This window comes from Anabas testudineus, chromosome 18, assembly GCF_900324465.2.
Source record: "Anabas testudineus chromosome 18, fAnaTes1.2, whole genome shotgun sequence".
In the NCBI taxonomy this organism is placed as follows: domain Eukaryota; kingdom Metazoa; phylum Chordata; class Actinopteri; order Anabantiformes; family Anabantidae; genus Anabas; species Anabas testudineus.
Window position 1 is genome coordinate 16,039,631 of NC_046627.1, and position 13,331 is coordinate 16,052,961.

The window sequence follows — 13,331 nt, forward strand, 5'->3', positions numbered from 1 at the left end:
TAATGTCTGTGTGATACAGGTAATGACTGCAGAAGGCTCCATGGTACAATAGGTTTCACTATGCCAGAGCTATTTACTAATGTTCAAGGGCTGAGAGCTCCGGGTGATTTATGTCTCATCCCCCACCCCGCTCACCACGACGCTTTAAAATTTAACAATTGTAACACAGTCTTAAATAGAGGTTAAAGCCCAGGTTGTAACTCCAGGATTGATAACAGACTCTAAAAGTGTCATCCTCGGAATAATAAAGTGAGCGTGGCGTGAATCAAAAAGTTAGACATTCAAGTCGAACCACGAGCAAGAGCCACTTTTTAAGATTATTTATGGTACATCATTTAACTTTTACGCTTATTTTTTATTTTTATTTTAGTGTAATGGCACGGCCAGGTTTGCTGAACGAAGGTGGAAAACGGGCTCAAACTGCAGCATGGGCCAGAGGCGCAAATGGCTTTTTTTTTATCACTGATTCATTTTTCCATCCTGGCCTAAAATCAATAGGATGCCTTTATTTTGAAACCACTGGTGCAGAGAGATGGCGGTCAATAACACAATCCATGTGGAGCAAATGTAGAACAAGCACATTGCAGGGGGGGGCCTAGTGACAGCAGTGTCAGTCCACTGGTCGATCCACCACCACTGGGTCCATATCTCATCAACTACTATGTTCTCATGCAACATATCTATTTATTATCTGTACTACATTGAGATATTTAGGAGACAGTTATGACAAAATTGCAAACCAAAGGAGTGCTCATGTTAATTAGAGCTCAGTGTCACACGCTCCCTCAGATAAATGGGCGCCACTTGCATAACTCAATGTTGCTTGAGTGCTGGTTCAACAACCCCCAGCAGCAACGTCCTTCCACAAGGTCGGACCACGTGCGCCTCTCGCCCTGCAAACAAAGCTGATTCTTCTACCCTCGGCTCTGCAAACATTTCCCAGTGGCTGTGTCACCGCATTGCTCTGCACACTGCTCATAATGCGATGATTACACACTGCTCCTTATCAGGGCCTCAGCCGCGGTGATGTAACTGGAACTAACTAACTAACTCGCATGCAAACATACCAAGCGGAACACGCGAGGTGCGTCGTGGTGATGTAGCTTCCTGTTATCAGGCGCTCACGTGGAGACTGAAGTTTACTGCAGCTGCAGTCAGAGCTGCGGAACTGTTTGCATTGCTAACATGTAAAAAGTGCACAGAGGTGTTTAACACCCAAACATTTCATGCGCGTGTTTGATGTTCCTTCATTGATCTCGTGCTCCGTTGTCTGTGTGAACAGGCTCATTAGCCAACGCTCCACTTTGTGCAAACATGCTAAAGGTGAGGAGGAAATCCAATCCTGCATGAAGTCATCGCTGCTTTGGTTGACTCCCGAGTTTATTTGAACAGCCAGGGAAGGCGAGACTGGGAGCTGAGCTGCACCTCATAATGAGGAAAAACCTCACAGTAAATCACCATAACGTTCGGCTTCCTACATGCAAAGTATGACTTTGGCATAATTTCGGGTTATGAAGGAAGGAAAGTATGTGTTTGTTTGTGACTCGGCTGTTTACTCAGAAAAATACAGTCGTTGGCGTCCAAATAAAGGAGGATAGTTATATGTGCTTTTGTTTGTCCTGGAAACGAGACGCCAGAGCAAGATATGTAAAATAAGACGATACAAATGGAAATGCTATAAGCAGAGCTGCAGAAGATTAGTCATGCAAATCTTTTTTTTTTTTCTTTCACTCATTCTTTATTTAATCTTCATTCGGGGTTGGAGTTGCAAGACTCGTTTACAAGTCTTGGGCAATATTTTCCTCAAGGTTTGGACTCACTTCCCATTGCCTGCTCTATGACTAATTGTTTTCTTAATAACGTTTAATCATAATAATGCTACACTAACAAGGTACTAACCCAATGCATCCGCACATTCCAGTGTTCACTAGTCATTTAATTAGACTGATTGCTGTTTCATTACGTAAATATTAATTCACAGGAACGTTCATGATGTGTTCGTCCTCCTTGGGTAGAGTCAGTTTCCACCAACAGTTGCCACGCACCAGTAACACCTCTGCATCAGGAGGACAGACAAGTTAAAGAGCAACTAATAAAAGCCGACTGGAACAATGCAGAGGATTGTGCACACATTCGATGTGCTAATCTTTCTGACAGACAAGTAAAGACTTGAGGCCACAGAGTCGGTGCAGTGGGGTCAAATCATTGCCCTTTAAAGCGAGTCAATGGGAGGTATTGTCTTCCTGCAGAGTGGTGTGTTCATCGAGCAGCTATTTTACACAATCACCTTGAGTGGGAATTTAATTATGCTTGCCAGTTTACCAATGCAACAGCGTGTCATCAAGAGTTCAGGCTCTTTCTTGTAAGGTGACCTTTTAAGACCCTGTGTTATCTTGCTCTTACCTGACGGCGGATCAGGTACCTGAAAGATGAATGGTGTTGTTCCGTCAAGCCTGTCGGCTCAAAACAGCATGTGTTCATTGATAGTTTGATGTGTCGGGGCAGGTTGGGGAGCCTGAACAAAATTTGTCGGTCATAATTCAGTTGTTTCCACCGACTTGTCCGTACCTGCTCTGTGATATTGAAGAAAAAGAGCCAACTGCAGACACACTGGCATGATGCTGCCCCATCATGTATGTATGTATGCATGTTTCCTGTCTCGTCACGGGGCCAAATAATGAACTTCTGTTTGCTTTACTTCTTGTTAGCGAGTGCGGAGCTAGCGTGGGTCTCGCATGATCATATTGAGTCCTGCAGTGTTTGAACAGGTGGCCACGTTATTATTTCTAAAGCTGCGAGGTCAAAGGGGTCTAATGCGGAGAAGGCCTTTGGAGGTAAAAAACCGTCTTTGTCATAAGTCTTTCTTATGAGATCAAGAAAGAATTTTATTCATGGGAAAATCCCGTGACGACCTACACAGAGGCCTGATTGACATTTTGATAATTGAGTCCTTTCTAGTGATTTAGCTCAGGCTCCACCGGCACGGGAACATCACACCGCTCGCCCGTATTCAAGTCAAGCGCGGCACGACGGCTACATTTGATCTCATCTGTAAAAAAGGCGTGTGCAGACAAGTCTTGTGTAAACCAATCTCGTGTCTCCTGAACCTGGAGCGGGGGGGCCTTGGTAACCTCCAAATCCACTGGGGCCATTAAAACAACAGGTGCTTGGAGAAAGCTCAGCTGTTGAGTGCATGTGGGAGCTAGACGGTGGTTCAGCAAGTAGCAGCTGCAGGTAACACTACTGGGTCTTGACCTCGGGGTCAAAGCGTCACCCAACAGTTGAGCATATGTACTCTACTACAAAGGTGCTCTTCTGTACTAACCCACTGAATCTGAACCAACGCCGGACCTCGTTAAGACAGGAAGGTCTTGCTTGACTCGTGTGATTAATTGGTAGCCCCTATGTTTGCTGTAAACCAACTTAAGAGGTTGGACTTAATGCACAGGACTTACTAATCATGTGACAGGCTGCGGAGCAGCTGCGCCTGGCAGACAGATGGGGTGCCGTATTCGAATACAGATCTGCCGCGCACTATTCAGACTTTATGAAGTCTCAAGTGACAACAGAGAATCCATTCAAGCAAGACTTAATGTGCCGCTCCACGTCATTATCCCGTGTCTATAAATCTGTGTTCATGGACATTTCATTTCAACTGATTTAGATCAACTTTCATTTAAATGCAACCTCCAGCAACAGCAACTCGCTTTTATCTTCCAGATAAAAACATGTCTCTTGAACAGCGTGTGTGAGATGTGGTATGTATGTTGTACAACAACCCGAGTGTTCAGCGAGGAGCAGTGACACTGACTAACAGCTGGTGCACTTGGACAGCTGCCCTGAATTTGCTCAATGACTATTATTCATTCAGTACCACTATATGGCTCTATTTAAGTTCATAGTCGTTCAGCTAAGCTTGTTTACACGGCGGATTTAATGATAGCATGAGTGTTGTCTCATATTTGTATGGTAAATAATCAAACACAAGACAATGCCAAAACAGAGCACGCCGACTGAATCCAAAGGTCACTTTTATTTAATTCAGTGAGAATACCTTCAGTACTATCACTCTGACAGTACTAGAGCCACATTTCAGGTGATAAGACAGAGAACAGACAACTTTCTCTGAAACTAGAGCACACAGTTAATGCATAACAACATTAGAAACTACACACCGGGTGACTTTGTTTGGGTAAATAAAGTCAAAATGAGCTCAGCTCCATTACACATGTGTAATCCACGTGACACGTTTAACACACAAGAACAACCACTCATCCATTTCAAACTAAAAAGCACAGGTAGGTACATTTTCTGTGCAATTGCATGAAGTGAACATTAATACTTAAACACACACACACACACACACACACAAATAAAATGCTGTGACATAATACCGTTTAACATCAGCTTTAGCAGCACTACATTTCAGTGAGTATTTCAATTCTTCATCAAGTCAAGTTTGTACTCGAACCACACTTTTCACCTCTTTTCCTTCAGAAAAGTATTAGCACACTGTGGATTTACGTGATCAGAGCTCTCAGTGACTCCTCGATAAGTTGAGTAACACCAGTTTACAGCAGCATCCGCTTTTAGGGAAATTCAGACGATGATGAACTGCCGACAGCAGTGCAGTGTAAAAAGACTAATAATGCTGTGATCAGATAATATAGCCATTAGCTAAATACTGCTAATCTGTTCATTGCCTCAGGGGTATTTTCATGCTCTAAATGTAGTGGGAAATCACCCCCATAAGTCAGACTGTAAAAAACCTTGAAAAATAGTCCTCATTAGCAATATTGTAATATTGCTCAAGGGTGCACTCTGTTATAAAACACTGCTCAAAATAATAACCTTACATTTAATCTATTTATGTTAATACAGGTAATGCTAAAACACCAAGCACAGTGTCCAGTGAATACTTCAATCCAGAGACGGGGAACTTCTAACACTATTTACAAACGCTCCGAGATTCAGCGGTTTACATTCAACTGTGCACGTGGCCAGCTACCTATGAATTCATATAACTACTTTACATTTTTAGGAGCGATTTGGTGAGAGCGTCATGATAAAAGGTCAGACGATGAAATATGTTACATGTCTATTTGAAGCAGGCTAACATGGATCACAGTGTTCTAAGCTACAATGAGCAACAAGCTCCTTCATGATCATCGGTGTGCGGTTCATATTTCACTGTGCATATTTCCAAAGATCACTATCTGGTGATTTTAACACACTTGGGTTGTGAAATATTGCTGGTGCGAGTTCTCCGTCTGCAAGATGTGGTGCCACTTTCAGTTATCAGTACTTTGTAGATAAGAAGAAGTGTAATAAGGAGTGTATAAAAAGCAGTGACAATACTGATTGTTTGTGAGTGTTTGCCCCCCCCTGGTGTGTGTGTGTCTACGACAGCACAGTGAGCGTGACAGTCCCTTTGGTCCTTTTCAGGATGCCAACGGCTTCTTCATGTGTGACCCCCTCCAAAGTCTGCCCGTTAACAGCCATTATCTGGTCTCCTCGCTTCAGGCGCCCGTCTTCTGCTGCCGCCCCCTGAGCACACACACACACACACACACACACGTAGGGATTTTGATTAGTAGCGCACAGCATGGCGGTTGCGCAAAGTCACATTTGTTGACTTGTTTACCTTTCCAAACACTGTTTTAACATAGATGGGCAAGTCTCCGTGGGGGCTGCCGTACCCTCCGACTATACTGAAACCCAGTCCGTCAGGTCCTCGTTCAAGAGTGATGGTCTTGTACTGAGGCGGACTAATGGATAGAGAAGACAGTTAGGGACGGTATGTAAATGTCTGGTTTGTGGAGGGCGGGGGCTGAACCTCAAACCTATAAAATTATAAAAATGTTAATGGAACCTGGAACTTACTCTAATCCTTATATTTCAAAAAAATACATGTCGCTTTGGTACAACTCAACTGATCAATCAGAAACTGTAGTAAATATAGAGCAGTACCTAGACATTGCAGCTACTGTATTACTCAGTTCGAACTACTGACATTCAGACTATCACTGTCACCTCCACTCCTAACCCAAGTAATAATTTTCTTACTATCACTTAGACAGACGAAGAAGAGGAAGAAGAAGAAGTTAGATCATTGCAAAATATTCTCTCTGTGTCAAAAACTGTTTATACCCGAGGTCATCCTGGAAAATGCAGCTCGGTGTAAGACCTCCAGCTGCCTGCTCCTGAGCGGGGCCCGTCACGGTACTGTCACCACCTGCTACCACCTGGTGCATAAACACACACGCACACACACACAAACATCCACACAGTGTTGCGTTATGGTAGACTTGATTTACTGACAAGATAAAGAGTCCAGCATGGTGGTAGCACTGAATGAGGGAGAAGTTTTATGGTACGTCAAAGTCTGCCGCTGGTAGTTTTCAGATGAAAACTTTGGACACAGATAAAGTAAAGAATACAGTTCAAGATCAACTGGAGATTGTAGAACAGTGTCTGCGGGTTTTATCTAATAAGAACAGAAGGGGTGAGACGTGTGTGCGTTTTGCAACCTGCAGCTGTATTGTGCCCGTGGCGTTCTTGAGCAGAGTGACGGCCTGCGAGTGGCTCATGCCTTCAGCGGAGGTTCCACAGATGCTGACGATGCGGTCCCCGATCTGGAAAGAGTGAGAGTGGCGTACAGTTTAATAGGAAACACATGAGGAACACTAACTTGGCACGTGCCGTTGTGAAAGCGGCACTTTAGCACTTTCTACAGAAAGCTGGAAATTGTAGATGCGGGCTCGGTGGGTACGATTCCTTGCTCAGCTCTAATTAACTCCGTGTTTGCAACAAAGCAGCCCTTGAGTGTAAAATATTGGACAGGAGTTGTGCAGCATGTTCTAAACTCTCCATAAGAAGAGGAAGTGACACAACGAATCCACGAATGGCTAATCTATGCTTGTACTGAGCTCAGTAATTTCAAATATGTAGTAGCACTGTCATCTCTCCTTCAGACTGAATAGTTGAAGCAGCATGAAAATACTATTTAAGATTCCTCCTATTCATGTCAATGAGCCCTTCTAGAGGCTAAATGATGTGAATGCATGAGTGGGAGATTTATGGCTATTGTCGTCACCCAGTCTGCGTCTGCACGGAGCTACAATTGCCAATTGTCTGTCGTTTATCTGCAAAGGTCACAGCTACAGGCGGCAGGCTCTTGACCTTTGGTTGGATTTGTTCTTTGACAACTGAGCATAGTGGGTGGGAATGACATTGCTGTAAGTAATTGACATTTATTCTATGCACATTTTGAATTCTGCTAAAAGTCAGATAAAGGTTTCTGAGGTGTAAGCTCGGCACCTTGAGCCTCTGAGTTTGAGCAGCCAGGCCGACAGGGTTCATCATGGCGATGAAGATGGGTATATCACCCAGAGGGCTGCCCACTCCGCCTGCTATACTGATACCCAGAGAGTCACTGGGACCTTTAGTGAACTCCACTGTTCTGGTGTCCTGATGGTCTGGAGCTGGGAGGAAGAAAAAATCCATAATATCAGCAAAGCATTGCCGTTTACCCCTTTTTTTTATGGCTGTGTTCTGTTCTATGGATTAATACTTACATTCCTGATTTCTACTTAGTTTGTCAGGGTCACCAGGAAGGTTTCCAGAGTCTGAACACGACTGAGAGGCCACATTGGAGCTGCCTGTTTCACTCATCTGAAACAAAGGCATTCAGCACTTCTATGTCATTTTTTTGTTGTTTGTTTCAACAAATAATTCCTTGTCCATGCCCTCGATTGGGTAAATCAGCTGTACATTACCTGACTGCTCTGAGACAGCCTTCTTTCAGAGTGGAAGGGCCCAGCTTTAAACCTCCCCACCTCCATTTTTATAGGCCCCATGCAGCACTACAATACAAAGCATAGCTTTATTATTATTATTATTATTTTACTGTTCAAGCACATCCTTAATTCACTGCCTGTGCTTGATTCTATCAGGCGGCGTGGTTCATGTACCTTGAGTAGCGCAGCCACGGCCTCCTGAGTGGCCGACCTGACATCCTCACCGTTGACTGACAAGATCTGGTCGCCCTGCATCAGTCTGCCGTCGGCGTCCACCAAACCTTCTTTCACAATATCAGACACAAACACTCCTGTGTCATTCCTGGTAGGGAAATGACATGACAGTGAGATAACCTCATCAATTACTGCTTGTGCCTCTGTGCTGCATTTCACATATTTTTTTTTATCATTCTTTTGGATGAAAAACTATTGATCCAGCAAATCCACATTTTTCCAATGAACTTCTGCAGAAAGATGGCTCATACTTCTTGGAAAACCACTGACAAACAGCTGGTAAAATGGAATATTTAACAGCGAAAAGTGTGTTTACCCCCCTCAACTGAGACTCAGTGAATGTGTTTTCCATCTTGAATCCTCAAGCTACCACGGATTACTTAGAACAGACATTATCCAACCTGTCACTTAATGTTTATTTATTTCTTCTCCCACCTCCGCACCAGACACGCTTTTAACCCTTGTCCAAATTAAGATCCTTTCTGTTGTTACAGAAAATACAGTCAAGTGTGCCCATGTTTGTCTTTAGTGTGCGGTTCATACAGTCACACTGCTGTGGCATTTTAACTAAATTGCAAAGGCGATGACGCTTTTTTTCCAATTTATACACATCTCCACTGAACACTTTGCATATCTGAGGTGCCAATCTCCACGTGGATAAAGACTAACACAAGCAGAAGCCGTGAAGCAAAGCAACTGGATCCCACTCAGTCCCCAGTGCCAGAGGTACTTGGCTGTCACATCTCCTCACCACTAAGTGCTAGCTTGTGATTTCCATTTTAGCCAAGGGTTTTGGTTTGTCTCTTATGTTACTGTCTTTTCCATCCTGTTGAGCATTTTAGCCGTTTTTTCCACTAGTACAGCAAAACCGCTGCGACACAGGCAAACGTTTACAACTATATTAAAAGCTGATCTGAGTCTCCAAACTCTTAGTTGACCTCCACTTGTAACTTTTGCCCTGCAGTTCATATTATATTTTTCTTATAAACTGATTTAAACACTTCAACTTAGACCCAAGGAAGTTAGCAGCAAACATTTACACGCTTAAACAAATCCACAGATTGCAGACAAAAACATGCATGAATACACACAGTTGGCAGTTCCTGTGCATGTATGGCCTGTAGGAGCTATATCTGAAGCTTGTCCCAAAGGCGAGATCAATCACCACACAGCACACACCTGACAACAGCACACTGTTGTGTCTTTGGACAAACAGCCTGCAGTCTTTTTCCCACGTGAGTCTTAACCTGTAAATGCTCTACCAGAATGCAATCCCGAGTTGACTTAATGTGTAACACAGTCCGCAGTGTGCCAGCTCATGACATAGTCAGACTAGTCAGGCGGCTCTATTGGGAACACGGAGAGCAACACTCCTCGACACAGCGAACATGTGGTTACAGCCTCGTTCGTGGCAAAACTCTGAGGTCGGGATCCCCACTGGTGCCACTGAAAATGACTAATACGCAAACCTCTGGTGACGTGCTGAGTCACTCCTCTATTTTATGATGTTTACCATGTTAGCAATCCACCCAGGCAGACAGCCATTCAACTATAAAACAGGATTTAAAAGAAACATATAAAGATACAAAACAACAACAAATAGAAGGTAGCACATCATTGTGCATATGGTCCTGTACGTCTTCTTGATATCTAAAAACTCTCGTTGTTTAACACTATTCTCTACATGTAATTATTGTCACTAAACTATATTTAAATGTAGATTTTAATCAGTTACCTCTGGTCCCGCGATCTGCATTTAAAAAGAGAAACAGTGCAATTAATAACTATGTTGACTCTTAAACTGCGAGTTAAGTTTGTTAATTACCTTTAACGGCCCATAAAAGGTTTTAATCATCTTTATAGTCTGGATAGTCTATTACTAGACACTAGTAATTTTTTAAATTAGTTTTAATTAAACAGCTACTAACACTGTGTCCTAGAAAGCAACTTGTAATACAGAAAGCTCATTCACCTCCTCCCTACAATGCTCAGACCCAGGCCCTGGCCAGGATTCTTGTGCAGCTCCACAGTGAATGAGTCCCACAGGTCTTCCTCCTTGTACTGCGCCTCGTCCCTGTAGACCGTCAGCCGAACCCTCTGCGGGGTCTGCCGGAGCACATTGATGGCTTCGTCATGACTGGCTGAGCGCAGGTCAATGCCATTCACCTGTGACAAGAGAGGAAGAGAGATTGATATCTGTGTGATCTGTGTTTGTGCTTAAAACAATCTAAACATTCAAGATTCAGAAAAAAAAAGTCCCATTCTTGTTCCTCTCCTTTGAAAAAAGTGCCAAAAGCCTCGTTTAATGCTCAAACTTTGAACCACTGAGGTCACTTTTGTTCTCTAGAAACCCAGACTGATGAGATATCATAGCATTTAAACCACAGGGTGCTGTTAGAACACTTAGATTAAACTAAAGGGAAGCCGCCTTCCCACAAAACTCTGTGAGAGGCTCCACTGGTCAGTTTAAGGATTGATGTGTGTCCAGCTACTTTTTTTCCAAATTAGAGGGGGGAAATACCCCATTTGCTTTTGCCATGGACATGTAAAAGATTTTTCCCATGGCAGCTAAGGAAACCACTCTTTTCACTTTTTTTCACCTCTCTGACCCCATTTCTCTAAATACAACAGCTTAGCTCAGGGACAGAAATTAATTGTGAGGGTAATTAAGTCATAAGGGTGTGTGTGTGTGTGTATATGTGTGTTTGCATGTATGCCTTTCAATTTAGAGCTACTGACTGAGCTACCATGACTAAACTCCTGGGCTCCACCCCTGGACTCCCTCTGTGACAAAGCATGAGGTCAAATGGAGGGCAGCAGTTGAGCTTGGATGCTTAACTTGTCGATCCACATAGTACATAAAGGACTCATACTAGTGATTACTCATCATCTGCCTCTTCACTCAATTTCAATCTAATGATCATTTATTCACCAATAGTGTTAAGTTGCCACTATTATCTTATTAAGCACACAGTCTTGTCGTTTTTATGAATTTAATCTTTGACTAGATCTATAAATCCAACCCTTCATGTCCAGACTCCTCAGACAGTCACATCTGAGTTACTGAAACAAGTTCAGCCTCTTTTTTTTTTTTTTTATCTAAGTGACGTGTAATATGCTCATTACACTGCACCGCACCTCTAAGATTTGGTCTCCTGCCCATAGCCTGCCATCTTTGGAGGCTGCCCCTTCTTCATAGACTTCATGGATAATGATGGCCCCCTGGAGAGAGAGAAAGAGAGAGAGAGAGTATACAGCACATAAGTGCAGGCTAGGAGAAAATGGTGAAAAGGAAGCGACTGAAACAAAGTGAGCAGAGTAAAAGTGTTGGAAATGATGTTGGATAGAGAGAGAGATACTGGAGTGGAAATAGTGAGGATAAAAAAGTACAAGAACCACATTCAAAACTGGAATGATTTTAAAAATGACACAAACATTTAGATTCTCAGTCTGCGTGTGTATGTTTCTGACTTCCAGTGTGTTTTCTCTGTCTTCCACAGCGAGTGTCATTTGGGGTTCAGAGGTTACATTCCAGGGCTGGATATTGTCTGCTGCGGCTGGGGCCAGACAAAGAGCTGCTCTCCCAAAGCCTGACTGAGCAGGCAGAATAAATGGGCTGAGAGGAGGATAGCAGGGGCAGGAGGAGGAGGAGGAGGAGGAGGAAAGGCTGTAACATCATTTCCTACATTCCTGAGCTGCCACGGGCATTTCAAACCCAGGTTATACCACCACCAGAGATTCTAAGTGGGTGGCATTGTGGCTGGAAACTGACAACGTACAGTCACGAAACACCTACAAATCACTGCTAATGTACAGTTCAGATGTTTTGGGCCCCTTGGGTTGGTAACTGTGTGCTCCTCACATAAGATAAGGGCATTAGGACAGTGCTGCAGCAGCATAAGCAGACTTGTGTTCGTATTTTGTTTGCCTCCCTACCAGCAGGGTGTCGCAGCCCCCCACGATGCTGAGGCCCAGGCCTGTCCGGCCCTTGGAGATGTCAATGGTGGTCTCACAGCCAGGGATGATGGGGCAGGTCGTCGGATCACAAGCCAGCGTGGATGGAGTGGAAGAGCGACTTGTACCTGTAACATTGAGGAGGCGAAGTGAGCTCGAGTACAAAAGTGATTTCTCATTAAATAAATACGAATATCAATCAGATCAAATCTTGCTAATATGAGTAGACTCACTAGTGACTGCTTCCGCCTCAGTCTGACTCAGAGGAGCTGTGGCGGTGCTAGGCATGCTGGGTAGGCTGACAAGGAATCCGTCCGAGCAGTCGCTGTCCTGGCAGCTTGGCTGGGGAGAGGAGAAGGAGGAGGAGGTCTCATTTGTAGAGAAGGTTAGCTTCACTGGACCTTTGGTTTGTCTCAGTAGAGAACTGACCTAAAACACATTAGGATTACTAATCAGACTGTGTCTTTACATTGTGGCTGCTGTTTTCTACATGTACTTAATTTTTGTAATGCAAAGAAACAAACTCTTCAAATCCTAGTTGCTAAGGAGAATAACAGATAATGATTCGAGCTTATCTCCAGTACCTTTTCCACAGTGTATCCCAGTACCGATTCACCGTTCACAGCTAGCAGTTTGTCCCCGGGCTTCATGCAGCCCTCCTGCATGGAGCAGATCATAGCTTTTATTAGCTATACTAAACGATACTAACTGTGTCGTGTACAGGAACCACATGTTGTACTGTTTACTACATACTGTACCTTGCCCGTGTGTCCTTTTCCTTCAGATATACTCTGAATCTCAACTCCGCTCTCTGTGTTTCCCTCGACAAAGGTGATGCCAAGTCCCCCATCCTCCTGTTGAAGAACAACAGGATTAGACAGAGCTGCAGTGGCTACTGAGAACAAGTATTAGTGACTGAAGATTAGTAGCCCCAGCTTCACCTTGCATCCTTCCTACATGTGATCTTTAGTGTTTTCAGATCGGTGACTTGCCTGGTTATCCTCTGTTGTTTTATACGCCATACTGATGCAGAGGTGCTTTTCAAGCTAAGTTCCCTTTTCTCCTGTTTTTATTTTGAACGATTTTTCACTTTTTTTGCTAAGATTTTGAGATACCCCCCCTGGTGAGACCTCTCCTGCCTTCCCAAAACACTAGAGCTGAATTAAATTTTACTGGCGGAGTTCAAAGTATCAAAGACATTGGGGGGAAAAACATGATCCACATACTTCACTGTGAACAGTTTTCTAGAAAGACAAGCTGCTGCAGGGTTATTCTAATGAGGCATTTTTTAATGTCTTCTGCATTGCAAGGAAATAAGACACCACAAGGGGTAAAAAATATCTG

The 13,331-nt window shown here is 43.7% G+C and overlaps 1 protein-coding gene across 5 annotated transcripts in view; it reads right to left on the minus strand.

The window, feature by feature from the left end:
* Nucleotides 1-4,014: 4,014 nt before the first annotated feature.
* The window catches only part of LOC113157264 (multiple PDZ domain protein), a 40,194-nt gene continuing 30,877 nt past the window's right edge, over nt 4,015-13,331 (minus strand). For 3 of the 5 annotated variants that reach the window (XM_026352629.1, XM_026352627.1, XM_026352625.1), the window contains 15 exons: nt 12,746-12,841; nt 12,572-12,646; nt 12,221-12,416; nt 11,970-12,115; nt 11,172-11,255; nt 10,006-10,199; nt 9,769-9,783; nt 7,974-8,121; nt 7,779-7,865; nt 7,578-7,674; nt 7,321-7,484; nt 6,531-6,635; nt 6,151-6,245; nt 5,645-5,768; nt 4,015-5,547 (listed from right to left, as the gene is read on the minus strand). In XM_026352629.1, the coding sequence (XP_026208414.1) occupies nt 5,401-5,547; nt 5,645-5,768; nt 6,151-6,245; nt 6,531-6,635; nt 7,321-7,484; nt 7,578-7,674; nt 7,779-7,865; nt 7,974-8,121; nt 9,769-9,783; nt 10,006-10,199; nt 11,172-11,255; nt 11,970-12,115; nt 12,221-12,416; nt 12,572-12,646; nt 12,746-12,841 (1,773 nt within the window). In that variant the 3' untranslated portion in view covers nt 4,015-5,400. The remainder of the gene's footprint in view (nt 5,548-5,644; nt 5,769-6,150; nt 6,246-6,530; nt 6,636-7,320; nt 7,485-7,577; nt 7,675-7,778; nt 7,866-7,973; nt 8,122-9,768; nt 9,784-10,005; nt 10,200-11,171; nt 11,256-11,969; nt 12,116-12,220; nt 12,417-12,571; nt 12,647-12,745; nt 12,842-13,331) is intronic. The other 2 variants (XM_026352628.1, XM_026352626.1) reach the window with 2 other exon arrangements.